Raw genomic sequence first — 16607 nt, 5'->3', positions numbered from 1 at the left:
CGCACATTGAAAGTCCATGTAATCCTAGATTCAGATCATTCAGGCGAGAAAAAATAGCACCCAGATTGGCCAGCCATGTGAGAAACTCATCATCATGCAAGCGGTCAGACTGTCACGCTCTGATCTGTTTCACCTGTCCTTGTGATTGTCTCCACCACCTCCAGGTGTCGCTGATTTTCCCCAGTGTATTTATCCCTGTGTTTCCCGCCTCTCTGTACCAGTTGTCTGGTATGTTCCAAGTCAACCAAGTTCTCAACACCTCCCCGAGCACTCTCGCGTCTACCCCGTGAGAGCTCTTCCACTCGTCTCCCTCCAGGATACGCACCAGGTTGTAAGCGCTCCTGAGATCTAGTTTGGTGAAGAAGCGCGCACTGTGCATTGACTCAATCGCTGTGGCTATGAGCGGTAGGGGGTAACTATACCTCATAGTGATCTGGTTTCAGACCCTGATTCAATACACAGGCGCAGACCTCCCTCCTTCTTCTTCCCCCCCAAAAAACTTGAGGAGCTGGGTGAAGTGGAGGACCAAATGTACCACTGATGCAGGGATTTGGAGACATATGTTTCCATAGCCTCCGTCTCCGCCTGTGAGAGGGGATACACGTGACCCCTGTGAAGTGGAGAGTCTACCAGGAGATTCATTGCACAATCGACCCGTCGATGGGGTGGTAATTGAGTCGCCTTCTTTTTGGAGAAAGCGATAGCCAAATCGGTATATTCAGGGGGAATGCGCACGGTGGAGACCTGGTCTGGACTCTCCACCAGAGTAGCACCAACGGAACCCCATAAACACCTCCCCGAGCACTCTCGCGTCTACCCCGTGAGAGCCCTCTGTGGCAATGAAACAGTGGGGTCATGACAAACTAACCAGTGTAGGCCTAGCACCACTGGAAACGCAGGAGAGTCATTAAGGAAGAGACTAATTGTCTCCCTGCGTCACCATGCCCTGAGGAGAGGTGGCCTCCCTGATCAACCCTGACCCTAATGGTCGACTATCTAAGGCATGAACGGGGAAAGGCACAGCCACCGGAACAATGAGGATACCTAAACTATTGGCAAACGATCTATCTATAAAATTCCCAGCCGCGCCTGAATCGACGAGCGCCTTATGCTGGGAATGCGGGGAAAACTCAGAGAAAGTGACATACACAAACATATGTGCGACAGAGGGCTCTGGGTGAGAATGGTGCCGGCTCACCTGGGGTGACGCCAGAGCGCCCTGTCTGCTGCCTTGATACCCAGAGGAACCAACCCGGCACTGACCGGCAGTGTGACCTCTGTGGCCACAGATGGTGCACGAGCTGGCACCCCCCCCCCCCCCCCCCCGGTCTCCCTGCGCACCGCCCCTCCCAGCTTCATGGGTATCGGAGAGGGGGTGCGGGGGGATGGAACCAACAGACCCCGATCTGAACGTCCGCGGGCAGCCAGCAGGTTATCCAGACGGATGGACAGGTCCACCAGCTGGTCGAATGTGAGGATGGTGTCTCTGCAGGCCAACTCCCGACGGATGTCCTCGCGCAAACTGCAGCGATAATGGTCAATCAGGGCCCTGTCGTTCCATCCCGTGCTGGCAGCCAGGGTCCGAAACTCCAGGGCGAACTCCTGGGCGCTCCTCGTCCCCTGTCTCAGATGGAATAGGCTCTTTTTTTTTCGGGTGAACTCCTCAAACTGGTCCAACGCCACAGCTCCCTCTCTCCATACGGCTTTGGCCCACTCCAGGGCTTTCCCGGTGAGGCACGAGACGAGGGCGGACACCCTCTCATGGCCCGAAGGAGCCGGGTGGATGGTTGCCAGGTACAAGTCCAGCTGCAAGAGGAACCCCTGGCAGTTCGCAGCCGTCCCATTGTATTCCTGGGGAAGGGAGAGACGAATCCCACTGGGACCAGGAGAAAGAGGGGCGTGTATTGGAGATCCCGGCTGTGCTGGTGGAGGTGCTGGGAGAACTCCCTGTCTCTCCCAGCGGTCCATTGTCTGGGCAACGTGGTCCATCGCGGTGCCAAGATGGTGGAGCATTGCTGCGTGCTCCTGGACGCGCTCCTCCACCCCTATACCCGGGGTACCTGCTCCTGCCTACTCCATAAGTTTGATCCGGTATTCTGTAAGGGGTGGGTACTGGCGGCAGAGAAGTCAGACGCAGGAGAGAAAAATACTGTGTTTCCAACGCAGTTTAATAATAAAAACCCACCGGAGAACAGAACAATCAATAACCAGACATAACGTGCACAAGCACTTACAATTAACAATACCGGACAAGGACATGGGGGGAACAGAGGGTTAAATACACAACATGTAATTGATGTAACTGAAACCAGGTGTGTGGGAAGACAAGACAAAACAAATGGAAAATGAAAGGTGGATCGGCGATGGCTAGAAGACCAGTGACGTCGACCGCCGAACGTCGCCCGAACAAGGAGAGAGACCGACTTCGGAGGAAGTCGTGGAAGTCGTGACAGAAGGTTTCATCAAGTTGTTAGATAGTACTTTTGCACATATAACACACTGTGACTGAGGAAAGGCACTACACCCACTATAAGTGAACCCCAAATCAATGTAGTTCTCATCATATTTGTGCCTCTTCGATGGTCCAATGTCCCTGTCTGCTGTTTGGTGCTTTCCCAGGTAAGGGGGCAGTAGCTCTTCGGCTGCATCAGATTCACATCTATCAGTGTCCATGCTAGCTGGGCTAACAACTACTGTAGAATTTCTGATGCTTGCATTGGATGTGAACAACTTGTGTCGTTGACAGGTGCAGGTGTAGTACTGCTGGTAGTAGCAGTACTACCAGTAGAGCTGGTATGTGTCTCTATTGATGTGGGCCTTACTTTTCTTCTTTTTTTTTACCATTTATCAATTTTCGAGCAAACGGAATGAGCAGCAGCAACTCTTGGCTACATACAGACCGCTAGTGGAATTCCCGCAAGAGAGTAAAAGTTCATGTGGTTGAATGTTAATTATTTGACTAGGCTACCTGTATTTGACATTGTATTGTTATTTTGCTGAACACTGGATGGTTGAATTTTATTTTTGGCATTGAAACGAGGCTACTAAGGAGAAAAAAAAACTCACCCAAATGTATAGCTGGAAAATTTAAATGGTTTGTTTGAAAATGTGAAGAATGTTTTGGGGGACACAAAAATAAATTTTTATATATTTTTTTATGTGAATCACATTTTTGTTTGGCGTACCCCCGACGGCATTGCTCGCACACCTGGGTTACGACATCCCGTTGCTATTGTCCCCAATTTGGGAATACCTGCTCTGAGTATTTAAAATGTAACTCGTGAAAAATATATGAAGTATTTCAATAGGCTTTTTGTTTTGAAAAAGTCATATCCTTAAACCTAATGAATTATAGAAGAGACCCGAACACGCACTACGTTGTTCATTTCAAATAATCTCTCATAAGATTTGTTGTGTGATTTGCAGAACTTGATTTTTCTTGTACGTTGGTCATATGAAGAATCTACAGGATTTCAAAACAGCTGGTCATTATTCTGATTTTGCACAACAGATATTTCGCTAAAAGCTTTGGGATCTCCGTCATCCCGGATTAAACGGAAGCCCATTCATTTTCAAAGAAGGACGCGAAGTGGGCGGAGCGACCATTGTGAGATGAGAGCATTTGGCGAGGTATCGTGAACAGGGCGGGACAAAAATTCAGTTAAATCTGTATAACCATTAGTTTTGGGAAAGGTTAAAGCTCGTCGTTTACACGACATCCCGTTGCTATTGACTAATCGAAGCTCACTATGGTTTTTGCCCCAGTTGATACGTAGCACTATCTAGCTTGCTTGCACAGACATGAGAGCGATGATTCAGGGTTGCCATGTAGGTGCTTTTCGTATTATTTGGCTACTTTGAAAACGATATAGTGGGTGAAAATGTAACCTATTGGTTGCGGGTTTTAGGGCTACTTCTTGTTTGCACCGCGGCCGCCATGACATTTGTTAAAAATATATAAATTATGCGGATCTGCTGCTGACTATCAGGCAGTGAGGCAGCCTGTTGCTGTGTGATTCATAAAAAATCCTACAATGTGATTTTCTGGATTTTTTTTCTAATTTTGTCTATCATAGTTGAAGTGTACCTATGATGAAAATTACAGGCCTCTCTCATCTTTTTAAGTGGGAGAACTTGCACAATTGGTGGCAGACTAAATACTTTTTTGCCCCACTGTAGCTGGTTAGCCTAACATACCTACCTAGCTAACATGGGCTAGTTGATCAACTATACATAACTGACATGTTAGAAATAGATCTCTAATGTCTGTCAGTGAATGACATAACAAGAGGACAACTTCCCATACTCTACCACATGTAAAAAATGCACCTTGTGCATTCTACTGTTACAACTCTCAGCCACATTAATAAATTGAAAACCTGAGTTTTCGGGACACGTCAGCTAACGTTTTTTTTTGCCGTTTTTTTGCCCCATAGATTTTGTTTTAACGTTTGAGCCACTTAAATATCACATAAATACACATTAGACATGGCAAAATGTATAGAATAAAAATGTACATTTACATGTTCTCTGCACCTCATGAATAAATGTGTAGAATTGCAGAAAATAAACTTTAAACCTGCAAGATTTTCTCTTCACCAACAAGAGGGGTGTGAACAGTTTTTGTCATGAAAAGTGCTTTTGCTCATAGAAATAGACATGGCTCGTGCGCAGGGTGGCACGTGATGTTCCCCAAAGCTGGAAGGGGGGGTCTGAGTGCAAAAGTTAGAGCACTATTAATATTAAAACACGTTTCATTCATTTACTCCCTTGTTCCTGACTTGACTGAGTGAACTTTTTTAACAACTAGCAGAAGCAATAGGCAACTTCCTCTGACCCTCTGATAGTGAAATGTATGGCCACTTCAAAAATTCAGTTTGCTTAGTCAAACCAGTTGTCTTGGCCAGCAGAGAGATTGTAATACAAACCAGCAAAAATACAAGCAAATATATATTTTTTGACAGACATTGTATTGTGATGTCAGTGTTATTTTATGGTTGTATGTAATCATTGCCATGTTGTTCACATGTCATGTGCTCTGACCGGTAGGTAGGCCAACACATGCCTCCTCTCTTGTGCTCAACCCTCCCAGAGTGGTGTTGAGATATGGAGATTCAGTCTCAGTCAACTGCAGCACATCATCCACAGACCATGAGGGGATAGGCTGGGAGGACACATTCGGAGGTACAAGTTTTGAACAAGATGTCAACATTGTCACCTGGACTGTGGATAACCTTACTGATTGGACAATAGAACCTACATGCTACATTACTCTCATTGACAGCAAACAACCCTCAAAAGTACTTCCAGTCATTCTCTACAGTGAGTATTGTCCTCCTTGTGAATGTGAAAGGTATGTTTCTATTTAACTGTATATCAGCATTGAGGGTTTTTTATATTGTTGACCTCCTCTACAGACACTCCAGACAGCGTCTCCATCTCTGTTCTGAGACACTCTGGTCCCATGGTGGAGGGGACACAGTACCAGCTGCAGTGTGACATCCAGAACATCGCTCCTCTACAGAACCTGGTTGTGAAGTGGTACAAAGGGAATGAACCCTTAGATAATGTAACTTACAGTACTGTCAGTAAGACACCAGTGGATGTGTCAAATACTCTGATGATCAGCCCCAGTAGAGATGATGATGGAGCTCAGTATAGATGTAGAGCAGAACTGGACCTGGGACCAGAGGGGCCACAACCCCATCCTACAGTGACATCAGAACCTCTCAGCATTACTGTGCACTGTAAGTTCCCTCTAGTCTTATTTTCAATCATTCCATTCATGTTTACAGCGGATCATTTAGTTTGATCTGATACCCTACTATGATATTTAACAGATTCTTCCAGTAATCTGTTCTCATTCATCTCCTAATTTCACCCTCCCCAGACACTAAATCTTGTGGGAACAGTCCATGTTGATTGATTCTTATTTCTCCTCATTCTTCAGACCCTCCCAACCTTTTCCAGACCTGAAGCTGAGACCCTGGACATCAGAGTGGGGGAGGAAATCACCTTAAACTGCACAGCTACTGGAAAGCCCACTCCTCTGTACAGCTGGCAGTCTTCACATGTCCAAGAAGCTCTTTTCACACCCGCCTCCAAGCTCCCAGGAACCTACACCTGCACTGCCTCCAGTCAGATAGGCAAGATCAGCAAGACTTTCACTGTGAATCCCAAACCTATAGGTAGGATCATGTTTCTAATTAGTACCTAGTCTTATCTTTCTCACAAATGCTTCTATTCTCTCCTACTACCCCTCCCTCTTCTTCTCTCGCTCCCCCTTAACTCACTAGTGGTATTCGTGTTCCCTTTTCCCTAAATGAGACTGTCCATTGGTACGGGTGCATCATCAGGTGACCACAAGTACTTTGTTACTTTGCAATTATTGCATTGTTACTACACTGTACATACGAAACTAACTACCATGGAAAAAATAATTTCAGGACACTTCATGTGAAATGGGACCCATTCTTTCCGTACCATGTACACGTGTTACTTTCTTAATATTTCCCATATAGACTGCTCCGTGAAATATCTCCATTGACAGTATATTTAAATGTTTAATATTGCCAAATTGCTCCTGTTTTTCCAGGCAGTCGTGGAACCACTGCAGGGATAGTAGTGGTCGTGCATGCTTTTTTGCTCTAGTGTCTGCCTGCGTGGTGCACCACAAACAAATAAACTCTGCTGTTGCTGGGGCTGAGGAGCTTGGGACAGTCAGCTGATCAAACCCTCATTAACCACACCCTCTTCCCACAGGGGGCAGAACAACGTTCTGGGTCATCATAGGATCGGGCCTGGGCCTGACCTTTGTAGTCGTGATTGTCTATGTCGTTGTCAAACAGAGAGCAGGTCCCAACTCCATCATCTGACCAGGCCAGAGGAAGAGAATTTCTATCGTCAATGTGACCAGCAGGACTTCCTCAACAGACACTGTATGAATAAGAATGGTTGTTTACTGAATTATTCTGATGGAACGCTCCAATCCTGCATGGCTTATAAATCCAAAGAGTGCTTTCTATTAGCCTACTCCAACCAATAGCTTTGTGCCATTTGTATGTGGTGTTGTTTTGAATGAGTCTTGGGCTGTGTCGGTGTGAACATGTGGCGCGATACTACAAAGCATTCATTCACAGGCATGTGTGTCCTGTTTTATTATTTGTTTTATTATCAAGCATGTCTGAATGTAGTCTCTCTTCTCACGGCCATTGTGTCTCTGTCACGGATGTAAAGCGGCTGGGAAAACAGGCTAGCCTGATCGCTGTAGTCTGATGACAGCAACAAGTAATCTTATGTGACTATACTATGAGAAATGAGCCATGCAATGCATCACTTCCTATCTAATTCTTTTTTAATTTTCTTGTTGCTCTCAATTGGTGCTACCAGAGCCTTTTAACCGATTTAAGTTTACTGTTCCAAGAGCCACAGGAAGCTTCTCTTCACTATTGCTCATTTTGTTCTCTGCCCACACTCTTCCATTTTATCTCTCTCTTTTACCTTCACAGCACCCTTGATTCTCAGTATTGTCAGTATGTTTGATGATAGCTTTAATCGTTTGTCTTTCACTTTCTCAACCTATATCCGTGGACCATAGGGAAGTGGACATACATACCGACATGAACCCCATGGACGCAGTCTCAGGCCTGTGAGGAGAGAAAGGCCACTAATGTGTTTTTATCCATCTCAGGTATTTTAATAGGCTACACAGTCATATATCACCATAGGTGGCTCACATGGTCCTTTAAGAAGTTGCTAAACTGTGTTAAGTAGAAACAATTCCCTGATGATGATTTTGTTACTTGCCAATTCTTTCTGTTTTGACAAGAGTGCAGTGTCACAGTTCTTCAATAGTTGTATTTTTTTGTTGAATCACAATCAGAGATTTGGGTTTATTTTTTATAACCATTTTTTTAACCAATTCATGCTAGATATTTCAAGGTCTGTTTACAGTTTTAAGTGCAAAGTATGTTCAGTTCACATTGCACAGGGCTGGAATAGCATTGGTACAGTTGGAAATGGTGCTTGTAAGTTGCACAGAACACTATTTTGAGTTGCCCGATGTAAAACTAGCTTTTTACATGTGATGTTTGTGTATTGTGTCGCTAACTAACTATGTGTATATTGTCCATTTGATTTCAGCACTGAATGTTGTTATATGGCGTCTTTAACAGCCGCTAACACTCATTCTCTAAAAAAATTGTCAGCTTGCTTATGTTTATATGACCTGTGATGTGTTTCCATCTGACTGCTCTTCCGTTCAGACACTTAGTTCTCTCTTCGGAATGTCAATACTCTCAGGCTCAGCATTGTGTCAGAGATTCCGTTTCAGGAAGTGTTCTACTGCAACCTATTTAGGTGAGACTGATGCTGTCTTTCATTTCAATAGTGCTGCAACATTGGTTGAAAGTTTTGCATCTACAATGCAGGTGATGCATGCATACACAGCATTCACTGGTCAAACATCAACCAGTTATGCTCATTGAGTTAAAGCTTTGAAAGAATCAGTCGTCTTTCACTGTGACATGTTCCTCTACTGTCTTTTGTATGCCATTGGGAACCTTTCTCTCATACATCACTGTAACACTGACACCTCCATACTAATCAGTGCAAACTAAGGTCAATTTAAAGAGAAGCATGAAAGTCCCTCTGTTATCCTGCCTACAGTGGCTCATATAAATACTTCCTTTTTCAGAATTGAGTGTGTCCTTTTTGTGTCACTCGGGTTTATCCTGGTGAAGGGGACTTCTGCCTTGCCAAGAAACACTTTGTGTGTGCAGCCTGACTGTTGCTATAACAACCTGGCTGCAGTGTAGACTTATAAGGGCAATTTGCCAGCACATTTAGCCCTTGAGGAAAAACATTTTATATTATACACACATGATCATTGTCAGAAACAAGTGTACAGTAGTGTACTTCCACAACAAACAAAGGCACAGGGTAGAAACACAAAACAGAGTCGACATACTGTAGACACTGAGGATTGGCAGCTGAGCCTATAAATACACCCAATAAGCATCCAATTACTGAGCAATGTTTCTGGCAGCCTGGTCACGGCCGGTGCTGTTGTGCAGTGGTGGTACATTCTGATCACAGTGTGAGGCCTACACACTACATGCCGGACAACTCGAGTCCAACAATCCAACCTGCTGAGTCTTGACAAAGCATGGGGTCTCCAAGCAGTGTGCGTATGGGAATCAAACATGCCTGCAGAAAAGAGAGTAGAACTGCAATGTGAGTTCTCTCAAACCACCTATGTATATGAATCCACAGTCACACGGGAACTGTTTAGTTTGAGGCAAGTTAACACAGGTCATTGGGGTTTAATTTCAGATTAAAGAACTGAAAATTGTAACCGTAGTACCCTTCTGAAGTCATAGAACTCTATATGGGTATATTCTAAAAACAGAACAGAGATGTCATCTGAATAGCTTGGGGTTGTGCTGCTGTAACAATACATGACAGCAAACAGAACTACAAAAGACCTAGCCTGTGATTCTAGGAGTATGAATACATTTTGGGCTGAAATATATAATGGGTCTGATATATTAACTCTCATTGAACATGAAAATACAGATTCTAACTAAACCACAAATAATGATTAAAGGAAGAATTTGGGATGTAGGCCTAATGAGTTACCATTGAGGAGGTCTGGCCTTGATGCCTGTCAAACTTCCTTAGCCCCCTCTTCTCTCCCTCGGGGCCCTGCAGTCAGACACAGACTACGGTATGAGAGCCCTCGTTTGGTGAGGGAGGGCTTTTGTTAGTAATCACAGTTCACTTTGGAGTTGCCAAGCAGGACCAAGTCGGAATTCCACTCGCCTTTCAACTCCGACCATAGTGGACCTCAGCAAAGTCTGCAAAAAGATGGAAAACAACTTTCTAAAATGGATCCTAAACTTTTGCATGTTCTGCACCGGTAAGATGTTGCAAGAGACAACATTTTATTATTCATAAGATTTGCTTATTCTCTGTAGAGTCAAGGGATATGGGACATCTGCAGTAGAGGCCCCCATTGTATCGACGAGTTTGTAGTTTGAAGACGTGTTTGGCAATAGAATTGGTCATAAATGGTTTTAAAGCTCTTTGGCGAAATACTCTTATATTATATTGCATGTATGAGTGTGTGAATTATTTACCTGTGTTTTGTCCACTGAAATTAAACTTGCAACCCAGAGAGGATGGCAAAGTGGAACCTGCATCCCACCCAATCTTATATCCACAGTGATACAAAACAGATCATAAACACCTGCTAAAGTCACACAATCAAATCACTGCAAGCAACATTTTCTTTGTATCTGTAAATGTGATTTTATTTAACAAATATGAATGTTGCGGATATGCCAGCAATAATATAACTCTCTAATTAGTTTACGTGATGATCATGATGATAATGAAAAAGATTGTGAAAATGATGCGGATGAAGACAATGTAACGATGATGATATTGTCCATGTCTCAGTGTCAGGTGAAGGATGCTCTCTGGAGCTGAAGCCCTCCAGGGTGGTGGTGGGGTTTGGGGAGCCTGTTTCCGTCAGCTGTGAGGCCTCTCGTCCGGTGCGTGTCTTAGGCTGGGAGTCAGCCATCGGGGCAGCACACACCCAACAGGACCGTGCTGTCCAATGGAAGGTGGACAGTCTGATCGACTGGATCGAGGAGCCTATCTGCTATGGAGTCTTCTTCACTGCACCCAGACAGTGTGAGGAGAAACTCAACCTCATTCATTACAGTGAGTCAACCTGGCCTAAATAAAGCTGGCTTTTTATCTTAGCACAATTTAAGGCAGAGCATGGCTGTTGTACATGCATCAGGCCATACTTCATAATAATTCATTATATTTGTGACGACTACTACTAAATGTACGTGTTTTGCTCGACACACTAACCAGCTGATCTTTCACAGAGACTCCAGACAGTGTCACTATCAGCTCAGCGAACCACACTGGTCCCATGTTGGAGGGGAAAGAGTACCAGTTGCTCTGTGATGTCCAGAACATTGCCCCTGTTCAATACCTCACCCTGAGGTGGTACAGAGGGCAGACTGAAGTTTACAACCACTCTTTCTCTGATCTGACCCCAGCCTCCCCTGTCCAAGTATCCTCCATCCTCCTGATCACCCCAACCAAAGCTGATAACGGAGCCCAGTACAAGTGCGTGGCTCAGCTGGACTTGGGACCAGAGGGACCACAACCGCCTCCTTCAGTGACATCAGAGCCTCTCAACGTCTCTGTGGACTGTGAGCCTATCCACTCAACCCAACCATTAATAGTTTCATGAGAAACAATTAAATAGAATTGTGTATTTGTTTTTATGCAATATCCATCCCTTTCCCTTATTTTCTCAGACCCCCCATCCTTCCTCAGTCCTGAGGCTGAGACCCTGGACATCGGTATGGGGGATGAAATCACATTAAACTGTACGGCTACAGGAAGCCCCAGTCCTGTGTACAGCTGGCAGTCTTCAGATCCCAAAGAGAAGATGGAGGACCTACCTCTTTTTACCTCTTCCTCCTTGCTTCCAGGGACCTACACCTGCATTTCCTCTAATAAGATTGGCAAGAAGAGTAAGCAATTCATCATCAAGACTAAGTCTTAAGGTAGGAGGACACAGTGAAGGGGACATTGTTAAATGCACACATTTAGAGGATAGAACTAGCACTCTCTACCATCACACTTGTTATAGAAGCCATTGTTCTTATTTGATTTTTCTATGGTATGTAATGTGAGGAGTCTCTTTAAGGTACAAAGGGCCACATCGGAAGTATGTGACTTTTCCCACAGTGGAGTGTTGGCTTTACAAAACAAGAGTCCAAATTTGGGGGATTAGCAGAGGGAAGATATTGTCTGTCTCTAATATAAATTGCATGGTTTTGTTACAGGTGTGAGAATGTCATCATTGTCAGCCAGACCATCGCACAGAAAAAAAGGAATCGCCTTACATTTTTAAAGACTTTGGTCATGTAATAGTAGCATATTGTGTTATGATTGATTCTGGTTGTTATTGCAACATAACGTATACTTTGATGTGTTTAAATATATATGTAGGGTATACAGTTCACTTTCAGTGTGGAGAACCCTAGAACAAGAGGTAGTGTGAATAATTATATCCATTAATAAGCTATCCATTAACTTTATTTTGGAAATCTACGTTGTTGTTTATGTTCTCTTTTTTACATGCATAAAAACACTAATAAAATGACAAATGTATATTTACATGGCCAGTTGGTTTTTATTATTATCAATGATGATAGGCTATTATTATTTAAACTACTGAATAATCTTTATATTTCTTTTTTTATTATAAAAATCTCATGCCCCACCCACATGCCTTTGCCTTGACGTTCTTCAATAACGAGTTTACGTAGAGACGTGGAAAACGTCTAAACGGAAATGTCTAGGGTTTCCTCCATAGCAAGCTAAAGATACATTGTGCACTATTGTTGATTAGCAATAGTAAATATATTAGCTACCAATATAATTTCTAACAAGGTTTGAAGTTAGATAGTTACGTTGTATCATTAGACTCACATCTGTTAATTTCACTTTTAACGTGCACTTGCTGCAAGCAACGTTTTAGCCTGCTAGCTTGGTAGCTAGAATGACAAGTAGGATAGACTACAGCGTGTGGGACCACATTGAGGTTTCAGATGATGAAGATGACACTCATCCAAACATCGATACACCCAGCCTTTTCAAATGGAGACATGAGGTAACGTTGTCGAAAGTTTGGGGCGGCAGGTAGCCTAGTGGTTAGAGTGTTGGGCCAGTAACTGAAAGGTTGCTAGATCGAATCCGAGCTGACAAGGTAAAAAAAAATGTGTCGTTCTGCCCCTGAACAAGGCAGTTAACCAACTGTTCCTAGGCCGTCATTGTAAATAAGACCCTGTTCTTAACTGACTTGCCTAGTTAAAGGTAAAAAGTATATTAAAAAAAAAGATAGCTAATTTACAGAGACCAATTAGCTAGCTTTCTAGATGCGTTATGTAAACAGCCTCCTATCGCAGATAAACATAACATTTGACGTTGTGTTGTATAGGTAGTTATCCGCGAGGAGATATCTTTGTCCTGACCCCTCTCCCCACCATCACCTAGGCGCGTGTGGAACGGATGGACCAGTTCATAAAGGCTGGGGAGGACCTGGAGAAGGGGCTAGCTGAATCTAAGCGCAAGTTGACTGAAGCACAGAAGAAGACCAAGAATCTGTCCAGTTCAGTCACGGACGATGCCAAAGCAGAGCTGAGCAAGGCACAGGCCGAGGAGAAGAGGCTGAAGAAGGAGGAGCGAGACTGGGAGAAGAAACTGGAGGACCACCGGCGGGAAGAGAAGAAGATGCCATGGAATGTAGACACACTCTGCAAGGAGGGCTTCAGCAAGGTGGGTTAAGTGTGTGGAACCACTGGTGCACCCTGGCTGCAGGTGATGGTTATTTGCTGATGCCACTTGACTTGCCCCCACTCCGATCTCTCACTCCTTCTGTCCCACTCCGATCTCTCTCTCACTCCTTCTGTCTCTCCTAGAGTGTTATGAATGTTAAGCCAGATGTGAAGGAGGAGACCGAGGAGCAGAAAGAGCAGAAACACAAGACCTTTGTGGAGAAGTATGAGAAAGAGATCAAACACTTTGGTGAGTAATTTTCCCATTCTTTGTTGTCCCCATTCTTGGTGGGTAGTTGTCATGGCCATGGTATCTGTCTCTGTTGTCAGGTATGATGAAACGCTGGGACGACAGCCAGAAGTACCTATCAGACAACCCTCACCTGGTGTGTGAGGAGACGGCCAACTACCTAGTCATCATGTGCATTGACCTGGAGGTGGAGGAGGTGAGTACAGAACCGTAATATGACAAACCACTAATAACCCATCAGGGATTTCATCCGCTATACATTACCCCCGAGACCACTCATCAGGGTAATGTTCAGTAGGGCACAGGGTAGCAAAATGTTTTGAAACAGAAAAGTATAGTGTTTCTTGTTGAACAAGTCCAGGTAGTCCTTCCCTGTTTGTCCATTTTCTTACATTTGGTACATAATTAACACAATCCTGGTGTAGAGAAGGTTATGAAGTAGGTTAGTAAGTGATCGTCTGATCCTCTTTATTTGCCCAAACATGCAGTTGCCTTTTCTTGATACAGATGAGCATAGACAAGGGTTAATGTCAGTGTCCTGTTGATGTTTTCCTCCTGTAGAAGAAAGCGCTGATGGAGCAGGTGGCCCACCAGACCATAGTGATGCAGTTCATCCTGGAGTTGGCTAAGAGCCTGAAGGTGGATCCCCGCGGTTGCTTCCGTCAGTTCTTCGACAAGATAAAGGTTTGTTTGCGTGTAAAGGTGATACGTTTCCCACTTGCACTCAATAGCAAAGTATATAGACTAACATTTACATTTCCCTCTCTCAGACTGCAGATCAGCAGTATCAGGATGCCTTCAATGATGAGCTGGAGTCCTTTAAGGAGAGGGTGCGCGGCAGGGCCAAGATCCGCATCGAGAGGGCCATGAAGGAGTACGAAGAGGAGGAGAGACAGAAACGCCTGGGGCCCGGAGGACTGGATCCTGCCGAGGTGTATGAGTCCTTACCTGAGGTACAGGACATCTACTGCTGCACCTCCTCCATTTAGCACCGTCCTTCCATCATCATCCCTAGCTCTGTTTTTGCAAGTTAACAAAGCCATTTATTTTGTCCTTTTTGTAGGAGATGCAGAAATGTTTTGACGAGAAGGACATTGCCATGTTGCAGACTGTCATCACGAAGCTGGACCCAACGGTAGGTTACAAAACAATCCATTCCTGTGTTTCTTTTGTTGTATTGTCTTCCACATGCTCAGGGCAAGCATACCGACAACATACATTGTTCTACAAATGTAAAGGCACACTGAATAGTGGAATAAAACCTCCTGAAGTTGTTATAAACTGGTGCTCTGAATGTCATTGTTCCCACCCGTCAGGAGGCTAAGGTCCACATGAAGAGATGCATTGACTCTGGGCTGTGGGTCCCTAACTCACGGGCAGACGAGGGAGACGACAAGGAGGAGGACGCTACTTATGAAGAGCTGAATAAGGAGATGGGCGAACAGAAGATAGAATGATTGACATGAATTGACTTTACAATGATATTTTCATCTATGTAGTCGTCACTTCTATTGCTACTCCCAATGTTTTTTCATGAATTTCTCCTTAACGCTTTGGAACAATGTAACCTCTCTGTGGCGATGTCCACTCTTTGTGGACAATAATATCACACCAATATCACTTGCTGAATGCTCTTCTTTTTTTTAAACAATTCTTGCTTGGGCCTTATTAGTAAAGCTGTATTCTTAAACGTGTGTGTGCCTGTACATAGTCTCTTTGTGTATGTGTGTCTGTTCACTGTGTGTCAGCCAGCCAATCTGTTGTCTACCTTGTATTTGTGTGCTTTCAGTTGCTGGGGAACAAGTTTCTCTTTTTCATTCAATACTCTCACTACTGGTTCTACATGTATAGGGAAGGCAAGGCAGGATTTCAGTTCTTGATGTGATAGAATTATACATAGTGATGTAATGTGGGATAGCCTAGTAACTGAGGTTGAAATTGGATCATATCAACATGTGACATTTTGAATCCAGTCTACTGGCCCCTTACGACCTTTTTGCTCATAGTTCTCTCCTTCATTTGACCAGCAGGTGTCACCCCACATCAACTTTTAAGTTGATGAAGAATCACTTTTGAGTATTATTTGCTATTAAAAATAACACTGGTTTACATGTGTCAGGATAGGGTGTTCTTAAATTTAGATTTATTAGAAATATTGTTAGATTGTTTCACCTGTCTTCCATTGCATAATAATGCTAAGTGCAGCAAACTATTATGGTCCAAACACACCAAGACAGTCGTGAAGAGGGCACGACACCACCTTTTTCCTGTCAGGAGACTGAAATGGTTTGGCATGGGTTCCCAGATCCTCAAAAAGTTATACAGCTGCACCATCGAGAGCATCCTGACTGGTTGCCTCACGGCCTCGTATGGCAACTGCTCGGTATCTGACCATAAGGCGCTACAGAGGAGTGCGTACGGCCCAGTATATCACTGGGGCCAAGCTTCCTGCCGTCCAGGATCTATATACCAGGCGGTGTCAGAGACTCCTGTCACCCAAGTCATACTGGAGCACCAAGTCTAGGTCCAAAAGGCTCCTGAACATCTATCCCCAAGCTATAAGATCAATCAAATGACCACCTGGACTATTTACATTGATCCCCCACTGCTGCTACTCACTGTATAATCTATGCATAGTTCCTTTCCCCTACCTACATGTACAAATTACCTTGACTAACCTGTACCCCCGCACATTTACTCAGTACCGGTGCCTCCTGTATATAGCCTTGTTATTGTTATGTAATTCTGTGTTACTTTATCTTTACCATTTTATTTAGTAAATATTTTCTTAACTCTATTTCTTGAACTGCGCTGTTGGTTAAGGGCTTGTAAGTAAGCACCTACACTACCTTTCAAAAGTTTGGGGTCACTTAGAAATTGCCTTGTTTTTGAAGGAAAATCACTTTATGTCCATTAAAATAACATCAAGTTGATCAGAAATACAGTGAAGACATTGTTAATGTTGTAAATGGCTATTGTAGCTGGAA

General features: G+C 44.0%; 3 protein-coding genes across 4 annotated transcripts; all 3 read left to right on the top strand.

The window, feature by feature from the left end:
• Nucleotides 1–1761: 1761 nt before the first annotated feature.
• On the top strand, nt 1762–8253 carry LOC116374328 (intercellular adhesion molecule 1-like). Its single transcript, XM_031825970.1, has 5 exons — nt 1762–2056; nt 5050–5322; nt 5418–5747; nt 5951–6188; nt 6763–8253. The coding sequence occupies exons 1-4, from the start codon at nt 1762–1764 to the stop codon at nt 5974–5976; spliced, it is 924 nt and encodes a 307-aa protein (XP_031681830.1). The 3' UTR covers nt 5977–6188; nt 6763–8253.
• A 1424-nt stretch (nt 8254–9677) lies between these two features.
• LOC116374462 (hemicentin-2-like) lies at nt 9678–12210 on the top strand. 2 transcript variants are annotated; one of them, XM_031827490.1, is made up of 5 exons: nt 9678–9919; nt 10462–10728; nt 11079–11234; nt 11343–11594; nt 11877–12210. In XM_031827490.1, the coding sequence occupies exons 1-4, from the start codon at nt 9868–9870 to the stop codon at nt 11591–11593; spliced, it is 726 nt and encodes a 241-aa protein (XP_031683350.1). In that variant the 5' UTR covers nt 9678–9867; the 3' UTR covers nt 11594; nt 11877–12210. The 2 variants fall into 2 exon arrangements, with proteins under 2 accessions (XP_031683350.1, XP_031683349.1); XM_031827489.1 differs by having other exon boundaries at nt 9681–9919; nt 10902–11234.
• A 139-nt stretch (nt 12211–12349) lies between these two features.
• On the top strand, nt 12350–15326 carry LOC109893481 (hsp90 co-chaperone Cdc37). Its single transcript, XM_020486713.2, has 8 exons — nt 12350–12706; nt 13090–13371; nt 13515–13620; nt 13701–13816; nt 14182–14304; nt 14391–14573; nt 14684–14755; nt 14937–15326. Exons 1-8 carry the CDS (start codon nt 12596–12598, stop codon nt 15075–15077), a joined length of 1134 nt encoding a protein of 377 aa, XP_020342302.1. The 5' UTR covers nt 12350–12595; the 3' UTR covers nt 15078–15326.
• The last annotated feature ends 1281 nt before the right edge of the window (nt 15327–16607 follow it).

The sequence above is a fragment of the Oncorhynchus kisutch genome, linkage group LG6 (assembly GCF_002021735.2).
Source record: "Oncorhynchus kisutch isolate 150728-3 linkage group LG6, Okis_V2, whole genome shotgun sequence".
NCBI lineage: Eukaryota > Metazoa > Chordata > Actinopteri > Salmoniformes > Salmonidae > Oncorhynchus > Oncorhynchus kisutch.
This window is presented reverse-complemented; position numbering and strand designations above follow the sequence as displayed.